The sequence below is a fragment of the Vespa mandarinia genome, chromosome 6, assembly GCF_050613455.1.
Source record: "Vespa mandarinia isolate Hongniang chromosome 6, ASM5061345v1, whole genome shotgun sequence".
Classification (NCBI taxonomy): domain Eukaryota; kingdom Metazoa; phylum Arthropoda; class Insecta; order Hymenoptera; family Vespidae; genus Vespa; species Vespa mandarinia.
The window spans coordinates 2157501-2175000 of record NC_140815.1 but is presented as its reverse complement, the minus strand read 5'-3'; the positions used below and the strand labels follow the sequence as shown (position 1 = coordinate 2175000).

Sequence of the window (17500 nt, the reverse complement as noted above, 5' to 3'; positions counted from 1 at the left end):
AGTTGGACTAGGACCAGCGGACGAGGAAGTTGGTGGTGCCAATCCTGAAGTTTCCAAGCCTACGCCGCTTCCAGTACCTCCTCCTCCTCCTACTCCTCCTCCTCCTCCTCCCCCGCCACCACCACCACCCGTTCCTCCACCAGCACCACTTCCACCTTCTCGCTTTCGCTGTTCCTCTTTCAGCCGCTCGCTTTTCCGCCATTTTGCACGACGATTTTGAAACCAAACCTGGAAAAATATGAGAGTATTTTTTATTTTTTCCACTTTTAACATTACTCCCAATGGAGCCCATTATTATTTATGCTTTCGAGTAATTTCCTCGTTAAAACGGTAAAATCGCTTATTTAAATATATATATATATATATATATATATATATATATATATATGTGGACGTGAAAATACACATAGATATATATTCTCAACTTTGATTGGCGATTTAACGAATAAAAACGTTTCATTTATTTACGAAAATTTACACGCTACGGGATTTACATTTGGGACTCGCCTGAAATCGCTTCCATTTATGCTTGTAAACCTAATTCAAAATTTAATAACAACGTTCAAATAAAGTCGACGAGCTTGAGTTTCCTACGACTGCTGGCGTAGTGCAGGTGGGGCGTGGGCGTGGGCGAGGGATGGGGAGTAGGTGGTAGGGGGAAGGGGTAGGAGAGAATAGAGATGGCAGGGGGAATAGGGGGAAGGTAGTATGGGACATAGAGAAAGACATTAAAAAAGAGAGAAAGAGAAAGAGAAAGAGTCGGAACCGAGTGCGCCTACAATCTCTCCTCTTGTTCGCGAATGTGCAAGGATAATTGCATGTACCGGGTGGCATTCTGAGGCAGGAACGTGCATGGAGAAGATCGTCGTGGGTACTCTTTTCCGTCGTGCATGTTCAACGAGCCGACAGCAAGCACTGCCCCTCGAGTGCTTTTTAAAAAGCTCGAGTTCCGCTAACGAGACTAACTTGACATAATACCAACTGAAATAGACTTTATTATACCTGGCTATATTCCCGGTCTCCTCGTCGTTGCTTATTTTATTTCTTCTCTTTTTTCTTTTTTTTCTTTTCATCTTTTTCTTTTTGTTCTTTTATTCTTTTTTTATTTCTTTCTTTTTCCTCTTCTTCTATTTATCTATCTCTCTCTCTCTCTCTCTCTCTCTCTCTCTCTCTCTCTCTCTTTCTCTCTGTGTCTCTCTCTTTCTCTTTTTGATAAATGAGACTCTCTTCGTTCCCTTCGTTCCTTCATCTGCGCACTGTTTTACTTCTTTTTTTTCTTCGTATTATACATTGTCTCGCGAATTAAAATATACAATCTATTATACACAGATATATACGTACATACGTATATACATATGTATGTATGTGTAAATAGGTGCATACGTGTACGTAAGGTATTACACGTGCTTTCCATGAGAGAAAGCAAATTTAAAGCCGATCGTAAATCGCTTTTCTCATGGCTTTTTAAACGATCGATAAATATCGTGAATGGTATCTCGAAAAGAGGATAAGAGTAGGCGAATGTTAAGTGTGAAATAGGGTAAACGCGAATATCGAATCGATCCTTGGCGGTTATAAAAATTCAATGCCTCGAGGAGGACGAAGTAAGGAGTATTCGAAATTACTATCCTTCCTGCTACCACTACCACTACCATTAATACCGACGGCAAAAGTTTCGTCTGGAGGGTACTAGAGGTACGGGTGAAGGGAACGCAGTGGGATGAGAGTAAGGTGGGGAATGGGAAGGAGGAAGGGGGTACGAGAGGAGGAAGAGCGTGGGGTAGGAGTGGTAGCTTGAGAGTAGCAGGGAGAGAGGCTTGGGAAATGGTTTAATAAAATAAATACGATGAGCTCGGTTCTACAGCAGGCCGGTGTGGTTTCGAAGGCAAGCACGGTTTCGGAAAAGAGAAGGAAGAGGTAGAATGGAGGTGGTGGTAAAGGAGAGTGGGGTAGCTATGGTGGCAGACGGGGAGATATAATAATATCCTAAGGGTTGCGGGGGCGAGTAATAGCTGGGAACAAAGCCGTGGTTCCCTCGGGACTACCTCGTAGCGTAGAACGTTTCGTTCTCTCTCTCTCTCTCTCCCTCTCTCTCTCTCTCTCTTACCCTATATCCTTCTCGCGCTCGTTCGTACTTCTTCCTCTCTTTCTCTTATACTTCTTACGCGCGTTCTTCATCCCTTTTCAATACGAATTTAATCCGAAATATGTCGATAATGGCCACGGCCAGGGACTCCTTTCCCCGTGGACCAGAGGTATTTAATCTTTCGTCGCTTAACGTGCGACGAAATCTTTGGATTCGTTCGATACATACATACATACATACATACATGTGTACATATATACCATACATACATACGTCAAAATACAGATCAGAAGTATCTCTCGTTTGATTATTTCCTATCTTCGTTTTTTCCTTAAGCTCCTTAGATATTATAATTGATTATAAATGTAAATGCGAAAATTATCTAAATTATCGAACGAATGTACGAACGTAAGAACGAACGAATTTCTATACGCTTAGTTTTATTCAAATATATATATATATATATATTTTTAGATCGATTGAAAAATGATTCATACAAATTATAATCCATACGATTAAAATGATTCGAATAAATTTTGATCCATATGATTTTTGTTCCATTTGCTTTTTTTTTCTTTGTTTAGCTTTTTTTTGTCATAGATAACTCGGGCTACACGAAGAGAGAGGAAGAAAGATAGAAAGAGAGAGAGAGAGAGAGAGAAAGAGAGAGAGAGAGAAAGAGAGAGAGAGAGAGAGAGAGAGAGAGAGAGACAACAAACAAAAGACGCTACGACGTGTACGACACTAGCTAAGCGTAAGCCGGCAGCAAAGCAAGGTTGAATAAATGCTGAGCGCGCGATAGTGTGCAGCGGTGGTTATTCGTGTACGCGATTCGAGCGCTTTAGAACGTGCCTCAACGATGCAGAAGGCCCCCCTTCGCCCTCCTAGAAGGTACTAATTGGAGTAGAAGAGGAGGACAGGCACTACATAAACGCGCCTATTTGTCCATTATTCCAGATTCCCTTTGTCTTTGCTAATGAAACAATGAGTCTGCGCCGTAATTACGTCATGCCTGCCTCTCTATCTATGTCTCTTTCTCTCTCTCTCCTTCTCTCTCTCTCTCTCTCACTCTTTCTTTCTCTCTCTCTCTCTCTCTCACTCTTTCTTTCTTTCTCTCTCTCTCTCTCTCTCTCTCTCTCTCTCTCTCTCTTTCTCTTCGCCTCGCCTATTGTATATACTTCTATCGGATCTACCTCTCTCGGCTTTTAGCCTCCCTTGTACAATGCATATTAAATTGACGCAAGAGAAAATCTTTTTTAGGAAATATCTATTCTCGATCCTTTTAACACATTAACCATCATCGCAGGATTTTCGCAGGTCGTAACACGCGGGAACAATGTAGAATTTTCATTATTATGAGCTTATAATAATAAATTATTACGTTTTATATGAGTTATATGATTTATAATAATGTGTTTATTTCACTGAAATTTATTCATGAACAACGTCGCACCGCAATGCATTCGGTTGCATCCTAGATTGAAAATAAGTCGGATAGAAGTGGTGTACATTTTTAATATAAAAAAAGAAGAAAGAAAAAATGAAAAAAAAAACAAAAAAAAAAAAAAAGATAAAAGAAAAAAGAAAAGAAAAAAAAGAAAAGTCGAATTTACATGAATTATGTAACAACGCTTTTGTAACGACCACGAGAAACGATCGACCCGATTTTCATTAATATAGTTTCATCGCGATTCATTGCAAAATCCAATTTTTCTTAAACACGTACACATTTGTTAACTTTAAAATCAACGAGAAAGAATTTAATTTGTTCGTAGTCCCTTCGTCATTTTGCATTATTTATAAAATTAATGAAAAATCATTGTTTAACAATCATTAATACTTTCATATAACAAACATTTTTAATGTTTCTCTTTTACATTTTGTTATCCAATTATTCTTACGTTATTGAAAATTTTTTAATTTCTTATTTTTTACATTCGAATTACAATGATTTATAATTTAACAATATTATGATCTAACAGTATTAATGTCATCATTACGAAACCATTGAGAAAAAAGCGATGGGTTTTACGTCGATTTGTTACGATATAACAATAAAACTCGTCGATTGGAGAAATCCGATCATTTTCATGATTTCGATGAATAATAAAGAAAATAAAAATATAACTGGATATGAGAATATGTTAATAGATAGAAGATAAGAAATAACATCGGTCTATCACGAAAGGCAAAAGGATTTTCAAAAGGGAATCGGTGCTATTGCGTGGATTCTCCGAGCGAATTACCGCGGCAGGAGTAAATATGGCCGGGAGGACGTTGCCGCGAATACAAAGTAATCCCAGAGATTACCGGCTTACTCTGTCAGGAGATTACGTCAGGTCGAGGGTGTCAGTATGCCTCATGGGGCTAAGGGGTGCGACTCTCGCTTGCTTCTTCCTATGATTCGCTCTCTCTCTCTCTCTCTCTCTTTCTTTCTCTTTCTTTCTCTCTCTCCCTTTCTCTCTCTCTCTCTCTCTCTCTCTCTCTCTCTCTCTCTCTCTCTCTCTCTCTCTGTCTCTTTCCGGGCTCGTGCCGACACGGTTATGGGAATAAAATTACGAAGGACGTATTTAGTTACTTAGGTGCAACGTAAACAAAGCCTTTTTTATCTTTCTTCTTTTTGTTTTTTTTTTTTTTTGTTACACTCGTGCTGATCCCGTTTCATATCATAAACGATTTTTAATCTCACCTGAACTCTGGCCTCCGTAAGGTTGATCTTCATAGCTAGATCCTCCCTTGTAAAGACGTCAGGATAATGTGTCTGTGCGAACGCTGATTCGAGTTCCTCCAATTGTTGGAGCGTGAAGGTCGTACGATTTCTTCGTTGTTTCCTTCTTACGAAGGAATCCTCGCCGACGCCGTGCAAGGCCGGATGATAAGCCGAATAACTTGTATCTGTAAAAATGTAAAAAAAATTAAACGGATCATTCTTTTTCTCTCTTCTTTTTTTTTCTTTTGTTTTTTTTTTCCTATATATGGTTACGTATATCCGTATATACATATATGTATACGTATTAGATACTTATATGGTAAAGATCGATCCGATTATCAAAGAGATTAATTAAAAAGAGATATAGATGTATCTCCTCGTTAATATCTGTAGAGACAGAGAGAAAGAGAAAGAGAGAGAGAGAGAGAGAAAGAGAAAGAGAGAAACACAGATCAATTTCAATTTTAGATTTTCCAAACGATTACAACGAAAGGGTCCTGTTATATAGCGCGGAAATCCAAAATAAGCGATTTACCAAAAGCTTCGAACGTACCAATGGTTTATATAGAAACGCGAATGGAAGAGAATGAGAGGTAGAAACATTACCGAGTATAGATAGAAGAGAAAGAGGGAGAGAGAATGGATATTACGAAACCCGGAACCGCTCATCAATGATGCAAAGCAATCAGCGCAATTAATTACCACGGCGCTAAGCCAAGGCTTAACGAAAAACACAAATTAATTTCCTAAACTCATAAAAATTCATGCAATTCGTTCTCTCTTCTCTTCTCTTCTCTTCTCTTCTGTTCTCTCTTCTCTCTTTTCTCTCTTTCTCTCTCTCTCTCTCTTTCTCTTTCTCTTTCTCTTTCTATCTCTCTTTTTTTTTCTCTATCGTTTTCGTTTTCGGCATGATAGAATTACTGGAAAAATGAAACGCGACTTTACGGTTAGATCGTGAAAAATCCTAAAAAAGAAAAAACAAAAAACAAAAGAAAAAACAAAAAAAAAAAGAAAAGAAAAGAGAGACTATCGAGAAAAGTACGTTATTGCCTGGTGGAATCATAACGATTTTAAATGTAAAAAGAATTTCAAAAGTTTCTTTTCCTTTTAGTTTTTTTTCTTGTTTTCTTTTTTTTTTCTTTTTATATATAAATCCACACTAGACAAATTCTCATTAATGTGTGCATATAAATGTTTCTATATTATCGAAGATAAAAACATTTATGAAAAGAGATTTGAAAGAAAAAAAGAGAAATTGTCATTCCATCATTCATGTATTTTTATTTGTAATTTTTTAATTTAAATCTATTTTTAATTTTAATTTTAATTTAATTTGCGTTTCGCAGCGACACGCTTAATCGATTTATTAACTTTTTTGTCGTAACACGTGCCTTCGATATCGTTTATTTTTTACTCTTTTTCTTTTTCTTTTATTATTATTATTATTATTATTATTATTATTATTATTATTATTATTATTATTATTATTAATTCTTTTTACAGATCACTAAGAGTTAAAAAAAAAGATCAGTAAGAATTAAAAAGAAGTTTTTAAACCAATAGAAGTCGTTAGAGCATGGAAAATAATTAAAACGTGATGAGAAATGATTAAAACGAGCATGAATTCGATGATGCGACGATTGTAAAAAATTCGATACGTGAATAACGAGAAAAAGTTGTTGTTGAATAATTGTCAATGACGTCCTTACTTTTTCTTTATTTCTTTTCATCAATCCCGAAAAATTAATTACCCTTTTGTTCTTTCATGATATGATCGTATAATATGATACAAAAATCATAATGATAGCTAAATTATTATAAGATCTTATGATTATTAAAAGGCAAAAAATAAATCTGCAAATTCGTATATGATTCGGTAAGAAAATTTTTGATCTAAGTTATCTTAGTTTATGCCACGTTGAATGAAGATACAGACAGGATAGAACGACGGATAAGAGTGTAGGAGTGCGCAAGTGCAAAAGTCGTTGGCAAAACCCGACTCCGTTCGGTACTCCGGGTATACTAATAAATTGGATTAAGCCGACTCTCGATGAGTTGTATGAGTTGTCTGGATCCCAGCTTTACCTTGGCCCGACTCTAATCTAAGATCTTGAGTGGATTTCAGTTTGGGACACCAGTACATTTATTTACCAGGCTTCATCCACTTTTATGCCCTCTCTTCTTTTTTACTTCATCAAATTTGATTTTGAGTTTACTTTGTTCCTAACACGTTTCCATTTTTTTTTTACTTTTTTTTTACTTTTTTTTCTTGATAGAGAGAGGGAGAGAGAGAGAGAGAAAGAGAAAGAGAAAGAGAAAGAGAAAGAGAGAGAGAGAGAGAGAGAGAGAGAGAGAGAGAAAGATTTTTCAATCGTTAAGAATCGCGTAAGAATTAGAAACTAATCGGTTAGAATTCTTATAGAAAAATCAAGTTTCTACTCTAGGATTACTTTGCAGGTCACGGCTCTGATCAAGGAACTATTCCGAACAACATTCTCTTACTCGAAATAGAGATAGAGGAGAATGTTCCGTAGAAAAACTACACGTAGAACGAAATCTAATGACACCCCGACCGTTACTAATGACACTAACGAGGTAGTTAGATGTTAGAGCGAATGTCGGTAGGTCTGGACCGTGGGCCGGAGTGAACCCACTTACCGACTTATCACGTAGTTACCTAATCTGTTTATCCCAACGGGGGGCAAAGAGGGGCCTGGAGCAGTGGCAACGGGGGGAATCAGGGAGTTGGAAGGGTGCCCGGACGTCCCTGAGGACACCCACCACCCTCCTTTCCCCTTCTCTCTTTCTCTCTCTCTCTCTCTCTCTCTCTCTCTTTCTCTCTCTTTCTCTCTCTGTGTTTCTCTCCGTCGAGGTCATTTGTTCAATCATCTACCGCATACGGTACTGATGCGCGATCGAAAATCTTCAAAGTCCTATTTTAAAAAGAGCGCGCCGGATAAAATAATATTTCTACGGTATACAACCCCCTTTCAATAATAATTATACTCTCTCTCTCTCTCTCTCTCTCCCTCTCTCTCTTTCTCTTTTTCTCTCACTCTAATTCGATAATTTCGATCTTTTGACAGTTTGATCTTTATCATCAATTTCAATTTCATTTCCTAACGTTTATTTGATTTATTGATTATATTCGTTCAATTAATTAATTATACTAACGGTTATTAGTTTATAGTTATCATACCGTTCTTCGATTACTGATCGTATCGGATTACTTGAAAAGTTTGAAAAATCACTGCGGTATAATTGCGTAAATAATTAACGCGAGAAGTTCTAGCCTCCTTTTCTCAAAGGATAATTCGATTTAAGGAACGTCCGACGTTTTCATCGTTGCTCAGTTATCCCAATAAATTCTCTAAACGGTAAACTGAGGAGTTTGGGGATAAAAGGATGCGGGGGCTGGGTTTAAAGAAGGAGAAGAAGGAGGAAGTCGAGAAAAGAAGGAAAAAGACACACAGTTTTCTGAGTTTATTCATGCTGTCGATTCCTAGCAGCAAGACGGAATTCGACTTGGAAAACGATCAGTGAATAAGCAAACTACCGTCCAAGTTTCAGTCAGGCGGCTTTATAGTCGAGACGCGGTTTAACCGGAAGTTGGTTCGAAGTGCAAATTAAGTTTAGCGACCGTCCAGTTTGTAGCGTCCACTTTGCGTAACTCGGTCTAGTCGGTAATGTAACTTCATCGATGTGTTCCGCCAGAGCAAGTGCCGCACAATCAATCCGGTAACACTATCCTCTTCTCTCTTTCACGCTCCCTCCCTCTCTCTCTCTCACTCTCTCTCTCTCTCTCTCTCTCTTTCTCTTTCTCTTTCACTCTCACTCTCTCACTACCTCTATCTGACGCAGACATACAGAGATATATTCTGTTCACCGCTTTCCAACACGATTTTCTATCTTCTCTCATATTATTCCATCCTACATAATTTATCATCAACATCGCATATCCACGAGTCTCCTCCTTTAAATCGCCATTGAAAAGTAATATTTTTTACAGAACAGAGTGTCGGGACACTCTTGGGAAAATTAAGAGGGATGGTATATGCGTACTCGAGCCGTTTGAAAAATGTAAAACTTTTCCTACGGTCGCATAAACTCGAAAGTCAAACCCTCGTGCGATATAAATTTTATCGTGAATAATCGTACAATCATATTTATCGAATTAAAAGAACAGAGAGAAATGGTGGATATTAATTTTAGTTCCTTTGATGAAAAAAACGTTTCTTGTTTCTCGTTTCTCTTTTCTTCTTCTTTTTACTTTCTTTCTTTCTTTCTTTCTTTCTTTCTTTTTTTTTCTTTCTCTCTTTGTTTTCTTTATTCAATTTTTTTTTCTCTCACCAATTTTAATTTTAATTTCAAATTAATGCGAATCGAGGGAGGGGAAGAAAATTTAACAAGAAGAAAGACAAGATAATAGGGATTGAACTTACAAGGGTGAGTCGGCGCGAAGGGATACTCCAAAGACGGTGGAAGCCTTGGTGCCGGAAGACCAGGGGGGCAGTGGTAGCAGAACATTCCTCCGGCCCTGGCCACCGTCCCACCCCCCGGCCCTCCACCCCCTCCCCCACCAGGCACTTGCGATTGGCTCGACGTTTGTTGTTGTTGCAAAGACTGCTGCGTTTGTTGCTGCTGTTGTTGCTGTTGCTGTTGTTGCTGTTGCTGTTGTTGTTGAAGATGTTGATGCTGATGGTTATTCGTCTGATGCGCGTGAACAGATCCAATCTGCAACAATGCGGGTTCTTTAATTGACTTCTTCTCTCTGTCTATCTATCTCTTTCTCTCGAAGAAAGAATTCTCAGAAAAATTAACTCTCCTCTTGATGAATTTACGAGAAGTGACGTTCCGTAAGAAATAAGGAAGAGTCTTTTCTCTCTCTTTCTCTCTCTCTCTCTCTCTCTCTCTCTCTCTTTCTCTTTCATACTTCTCTTTCGAAGGGAGGAAAAGAAGAGAAAGAAGAAGAAGAAAGAAGTGGAAAAAAAAAGAAGTGGAAATCTTGGAGTTCGGCTTATATGGACGACCGATTTTCCGAACCTGAGGGAGAGGAAATATGATTAAAAGAAAGATAGAAATATAAAAAGAGAAAGAGAGTATGTTTGAGAAAATGGAAGAAGAGGATGAGTGTAGAATCGAAAGAGAGAGAGAGAGAGGGAGAGAGAGAGAAAGAGAGGATGGCTGGATGGCCGATTACGCCGATCCCCATTAGAGGGATTGTAAACTCTCATAAATAAATAATGTATGTATCTGTAGCAGTGGTGATGGTGCTTGTAGTGATGGTGGGGGATGTGATGTAGGGTGGGTGGGTGGTTGGTGGATAAGAGAAGGGGAGGGGAGGGGGTTGGAGTTCTGCCAACGAGAGGGAGAGGTAGAAAGCGAAGAGCAAGAGCATAGAGAGGGCTCTTTGCCTAAGCGGGCATCGGTCGTGGAACTTAATAAACGGCTGAGTTATCAATTTATAATGGGTCGGCATGTGTGTCGCGCATGCGCGTGCCTTACAGGGCCGTATCTCGCTTTATATAATGGGAACGTACACGCGAGTGCCTTTAGAAACATATCATATACAAACTGTATCCGGCCGCTTTCTTCTTCCCTAATCTCGCTTAGACATTTTAGTAGTAGATCTATTTATCGAGTAGATCCTCTTACCTCTCATAATAACGACAAATATATTATAATACACCAATGAGATTTTTTCGACCAAAAAAATTCTTATCGTTAGGGTCATTAATTGGAGATATAAAAAAAAAAGTTTCGAGGTAAAAGAGATTTGAAAGTATACATATATATATATATATATATATACACGTACATACACACACACACACACACACACATTGATGAGAAAAGTAAAGAAAAATGGGATGAAAATGACGTAAATATAAGTTTTAGAGTCTTTTGAGACATCATATACATGTGACACATACATATCCATATCTCGTTTCCGTGCCCCCTCTTTATAACAATCCCCCTCTTGCTGCTATCTCAATATATATACATATCTCTCTCGCTCTTCTTCTGCTCAGCTCTCTCTCTCTCTCTCTCTCTCTCTCTCTCTCTCTCTCTCTCTCTCTCTATCTATCTATCTATCTATCTATCTATCTCTCTCTCTTTCTCTCTCTCTCTCTTTCTCTCTCTCTCTCTCTCTTTCTCTCTCTCTCTCTCTCATTGCGGCTTCGGGTACGAAGGGACAAATTGAATTTTAGATCATGGCGTGCTCCTGTGGGGTCCAGGAACAGAGATAGAGGCGGATGTCGAGATGATACTAATTGAAATTTGAAATTGATATTAGCGAATTATTACCCTTCTCTCCCTCCAGACCCTTGCACCAACGTAATTACGTTCGCGTGTCGGTCATCAAAAGTAATTGCTGCCAAACTTAATGAAATTCAAGCAATTTTCGTTTCGTCCGTGCAACTTTACGCGACAACGAATTAAGTACCATCAGTAATCAGGACCTACCGTTGTTGGACCTTCCGTTTCTTTGTCCTTCAAATGTCAATTTCATTTCTTTTTTTCGTTCTTGTTTTTCTTCTTTTCTTTTTAACAGGAAATAAATATACTTCTTTTCCTAAGGAGGGAAGGAGAGATGATGGGCGGGAGAGAAAAAATTCAGATACGTTCGACGATTCATTTCGAATATAAAAATTTAAAAAAAGCGAAAGAAAGAAAGTAAAGAAAATAAAATAAAAAAAAAAAAAGAATGATTAGATATTATCAAACGTCAAAGGCCAGCCACTTTCGTTCTTTGGCTTTGCACTATAACCGAACTTATGTTAGGTGCATAACGATGGAACATACGCACCGACAGAAGGGACGAAATGTAGCGAGGCTAATCCACGAAGGGCGCCTACGGGTGTCCCTCGAGCAAAAGAGCGAATTCTGTCAGGGCTACCACCAACATCGTCTCATCATCCCTTCCTTCTTCTCTCTCACCCTCTCTCTCTTTTTTTCTCAGTTTCAAAAGTCTAGGGGAACGCACAACGTCCCATCCCCTTTCCCAAAATAGACCAGCATGCGGTCGAAAGATGTATTTGCGGTGTTCAACCACCCGGACGAAACATTATGCCAGTGTTTTATTGTGCGATCATCCGATTGCTTCCGACTACTCTTCTACGCGACCCATAAGGGCTGAAGGGATTGCGGTTACTTTGCCTTTCGTCCGCTATTTACACGTCGACGCAGTCGCATCCGATTTGTTACACGCGTTCGTTCGGACGAACATTATTTCGCGTTTCTTATCTAAGAAAAAAAAAAAAAAGAAAAGAAAAAAAGCATTTAAACATTCCATTTTCTTCAGGTAATTCTTCAAATTGACCGAACAATTTAAAGAATATTTTTATTTTAAAATCGTTTCGAGACGATTAGAACGATGATTGTAAAAGTTATATTCGAATAAAGGCAATTATTTGTTTATTTCGTTTGCTTACTTTTTTGTTTGTTCCTTCTTTTCTTTCTTTTTTTTATTTCAAGAAAAATTATATTTTCCGTTTATATTGTGCAAAAAGAAAAAAGAAATGATGTTCGCTTTTTGACAAGCGAACAGTATTTGTTATTGCCAAAAATCTTTTGATAAATCAATCGTGGAAAGATTAGAAACGACGTAGAAGGACGGAATTGTTAAAACGAAAGTGCGAAATGTTTTGCGAAAAGCATCGGCTAAGAAAGCGAACGCGTCTGATTCCGTGTTCATTACAACGCACTTGTTAATTGCATAATTGGCGTCGGCAATTACTACCAAAGCGACGCCGATTCTCTCTCTCTCTCTCTCTCTCTCTCTCTCTCTCTCTCTCTCTCCCTTTCTCTCTTACTCTCCCTCTCTCTGACTAGTGGCCCGATGACGTCAACATCCAATAATTCGGCACGCGACGACAATTGCACGCGTTCTACCGCCACGCCATTGCGCAAATAGTACGAATCGCAATTAATCCCGATAATTTACTAATTATCCTTCCATTCTATTATTATTTACGTTATATCAAAACGATCGTGTTTCGATTTGTTTTCAAAACGATTGTGTTTCGATTTTATTTATATGAAATAAAATGAAACATCAAAAAGAGAAAAAAAGAAAGAAAAGGAATTTCAATCGATCTAACAACAATTTTGTCTCCGATAAAATTTTGCGATATAATTAAGAGGAAGGAAAAAAAGGAAAAAAAAAAGGGAAGAAGAAAACGAAAGAGGAAAGAAAACAGAAACAAACAAAAAAATAAGTATTTCCAATTTGACGGTCTCACAGCAAAGCTTTAGTTCGTCGCCTCGCAATGCACTGTGATTGGCGCTCGGATAATCGACGTAATTGCTCAATTTAAAAATGTAGTTTTCCATTAAATTATCTCAATTTGCACCAATTGCTGACATATTCTTTTCTAGCCGGCGAATAACGGAATTACGAGGGCGACCGCACGGCCGCATACCAAAGAAAGTCGATGCACATGCCGCGGCCATAATTGAAGTAAGAGTTACATAAAGATACAGCTCGTCTGGATCTTTTTAGGAGTGAAGATTCAAAGTGGGGAAAAAAAAAATAAAAAAATAAAAAATGAAGAAAATTAAAAAAAAAACGAATAAAAAAAAGGAATAAAAAAGAAACAACAACACAAGAATGGATCATGCAATCGTAAAAAAAACGATTCGTTATCCACGCCGTATTACATAACGCGAACCTTTCCATTACATAGATACATATATAATATATATATATATATATATATATATATATATATACATATTTATGTATGTATGTATGTATGTATTCATATGTGTATATGTGTATATGTGTACGGCTTGATAATAATGTAAGTACGTTGCGGCTACGATGACTATATAATGTACGATTAGAGCTGTTAAGCTGAGTATGCCTAACTCAATACATCTCCATCAATTCTTGAATAAATCCTGTTAGCATAACTCGCCCTGTTTACCGCATTGTCTCGAGAGCAATTCAATAAAGTACGTTGTCATATTCGATCACGAAAAATCGATATCGTTCTTCGTTAAAGTAAAAGAAAAATCGTGATCTTTAAGTATTTCTTAATAAGTACAAAAAAAAAGTAGAGTATCGCGTACGTGCACACATTCATCCACACATTTATACACGCGCGCGCGTGCATACGCAGACGAAATATACACGAATACTTTCATTAAAATCCAATTAAATCATCAAACTTTATCACGAACTTTTTAAAAATTCTCAAGGATCGAATTGACCGAACATCGTGTGCGTTAGAAAACTCGAAGAAGACGCGATTAACGAAGATTTCATTAGGGACAATATTGTGGTGGCATCGTCGCTCGTTGTCATCGTCGGGTCCTGGTTTCTTTATTGGTCGGTCCCCGTGATGTATTGGAGAGAATTAATTAAGCAGCACAAATTGGATGCAGCGCGTTAGCCCTTATTCGAGGATGACACAATTTAATAAGCATCTTCTCTCTCGTAAATTAAGAGAGCCCTTCGCTCCCGCTCGACGAAAGAGTATGCGGGATCAACGGGCTATCTAACAATAACTAAAAAAAAAAAGAAAAGGACAAAAAAAGAACTATTTTTATTACATCATCAATTTTTTTTCTTTCTGTATATACGTACATACATATGTACGTACGCGTAATCAGGTATTGATATTTTTCTTTCTTTTTTTCAACGTGACGTAAGAAATACGTTTGATGGACTCAATTTTTGACTCATTGTCAGCAATTTAATGATCTTACGGATCAAAAGAAAAGTGCGTGAGACTCGTGTACATTTATGGTGTGTAAACACGTGCGTACATATATATATATATATATATATATATATATATATATATATGTATGTATGTATATATATATGTATATATATGTATGCATGTATATGAATATATCGACGCGCGCCAAAAAAAACCACACATGCACACACACACACACACACAAACGCGTGCGCGCGCGCGCGCACCTCGCACTGTATATAACGCAATTGTACATACATTGGCTTCTTAAATGATATTACGGCATGAACGGTTAAAAGGTTAAGAGCACGTAATGTCATCTCGTTGAAGAGAAATCGAGGACGAAACGAACTGTGGGTAAATATATGCGGTTCGGTCATCTCGTCTCGACGATCGCGACGAACAATTAGTTAGAAGGAAGAATATATGAATCGTTCCTTACTAACATCGCTATACACGTCTTCTTCGTAAACGACTATGACAATGACTATGACAACTACAACGACAAAAGCAAAAACGACGACGACGACAACTACGCCGACAACGACGACGATGGCGACGATGATAATGATGATGATGATGATAACAAAGACAACTACGACGATGACGATGATGACGATGACAACAATGACAAGGACAATGTCTAATGTATTTCGGTTGGCCACATCGAAACGCGTCCGTCTCGAACAAGTCAAACGCGTACAATGAGGGTTAACTTTTGCAAATATGCTTTTTGCCTCATCCTCAATGACGCAGCATTTTTCTAATGGAACTTGTTACTAATGGATTTAAATAAAGAAAGGAGAAATTATTTATTCAACGGATATGTAATTTATTCCATATCAGTTATTGTACTTTTTCTTTTAAAAATAAAAAAAAAATAAAAATAATAAAAAAAGAAAAAAAGAAGGAAAAAAGAAAGAAAGAAAAAAGAAAAGAGAACAGAAAAGGAAAAAGAGAAAAAATTTAAGGAAAACAAAACAACCATAGGTACCAGTTGGATTTATCGTAATAGCTAACACACATACGAGTGGTGCGAATAACGAACACACAACATATATATATACATATGTACGCACATACATACATACATACATACATATATACATACATACATATATACATACATATATACATACATATATACATACATATATACATACATATATATATATACATACATACATACATATATACACACACACACACACACACTTACATATATGATATAGATATCGCCTCTTCCGTAGCACGTCGAGTGCGGTGTAATGTATTTTGGTTAAGCGCATCGGAGCATGCTCGTCGCTGAGTTAACGCATTTAATGGAGGTTAACTTTGCATGCGGTATTGCTCTCCCGTGCCCTAACCTCTTTACTCGCACACGTTCAAGCAACCCCTTGACTCCTCACCTCACCCTTTCCTACGACTCCCCCGTTGCTATTGGTTTAAAGGCAAAGTCCTGAAAATTATGCGGAGACGTAAAGGAGAAGATCATTACGTTGACGTTACTATACGGATATATATATATATATATATATGTGTGTGTGTAAGTATTATATATTCCTTTTTTCAAGTTACATTTACTGCCTTGAAAGGTCAGATCCATGTGACGGGAAAATATTCCCCTTTTATATTGTTTTATTCATACTCCAAAAATATGGAAATATTCGTGCCTTAAATTCTCGATTCGTTCTTCATCATGTAATATTTTTTTTTCTTTCCCTTTCTTTTTTCTTTCTTTCCTTTCTTTTTGGTTTTTTTTTTTGCACACTAAACGATTAGTTAGAAACCAAGGAAAATAAGATACATTGAACGCCACAGAGAGAGAGAGAAAGAAAGAGAGAGAGAGAGAGAGAGAGAGAGAGAGAGAGAGAGAGAGAAAGAGAGTTCTTTTATCGTTGGCGTTCTAGGGGAGAATGGAGGATATTTAAGGGCCATAAATGCAGCTTGAATGGACGAAGGCACGTCCGGAAGCGGAACTGGACCTTTCGGGCCATCGAGCGCAACGAAATCGGCACGGTCGTTTCTTCCATGATACTTGATGTGCATGTATATATACATTCTTAATTGAGAGGGTGAAAGGAGGGTACATGATAAATAGTTTTCGAGAAGACACCATAGATGGGCAGGAGGAGATAGAGAAGTGATGAAAGAGAGAAAGAGAGAAAGAGAGAGAGAAATGGATAAAGAAGTATCACTTTGTTCGATGTCACAGCGAATATCTGCCCTTTAGAAGTCTCTAAAAGGGTGGGCGGGTGCATTCGCGCTCTCGACGATTCCAAGGGGAAACATCACGATATCCTGAGTTCCCTCCCTCCTTCCGGACACGTCGCAGCTCCTTCGCACGAGGACCGTGCTCTACGAGTACCGTCCCACCCTTTGTTCTCTTATGTTTTGAAAAAACAATGACACGGGACGATGATCGTTCTGTGGGGCTAATGAACCCTTCTTTATTGACGACGTTTACACAATCGTCAAGATCATGAAATATAAAATCGTCATCTTACGTCGAATTACAAATGGGAACAATGAAAGTAATCGTTTTGTTATTATTACACTTGATTATTATCGTTTTATTTTATTTCTACTGCATTTTATTGTTATTATTATTATTATCTTTTTATTTTTTATTTTTTTTATTTTATTTTTTTATTATCGATTGACTGCAATTAAAATTTTCTCCTTTTTTTTTGTTTATTTTTTTTTTATTTTTTTTTTTTTATTTAATTAATTTATTTTATTTTTATTTTTTTTTAATTAAAATTTTCTCCTGTTTTTTGTTTTGTGCATTGAATATCTTAGATATCTTGACAGCAAGTATATATTTATATTTATAATCTTTCAATAAAAGTTTTCAATAAAATTGTTTACCTATATCAATTTGTTTTATCGATTAAACGAAGTATCAATGTCGGTGAATGATAAAAATGTTGTAAAAATAATATCTTTGGTAAAAATAATATCGCCATACAGTTTGTGATCTAATAATAG

General features: G+C 37.3%; 1 protein-coding gene across 3 annotated transcripts in view; it reads right to left on the bottom strand.

Annotated features, from left to right (window-relative positions):
• Drgx (Dorsal root ganglia homeobox) overlaps positions 1 to 17500 on the bottom strand; it is a 54379-nt gene that overhangs the window by 6467 nt on the left and 30412 nt on the right. For all 3 annotated transcript variants that reach the window (XM_035864851.2, XM_035864852.2, XM_085657876.1), the window contains 3 exons: positions 9239 to 9530; positions 4776 to 4981; positions 1 to 228 (listed from right to left, as the gene is read on the bottom strand). The exon at positions 1 to 228 is cut by the window's left edge and continues 16 nt beyond it. In XM_035864851.2, the coding sequence (XP_035720744.1) occupies positions 1 to 228; positions 4776 to 4981; positions 9239 to 9530 (726 nt within the window). The remainder of the gene's footprint in view (positions 229 to 4775; positions 4982 to 9238; positions 9531 to 17500) is intronic.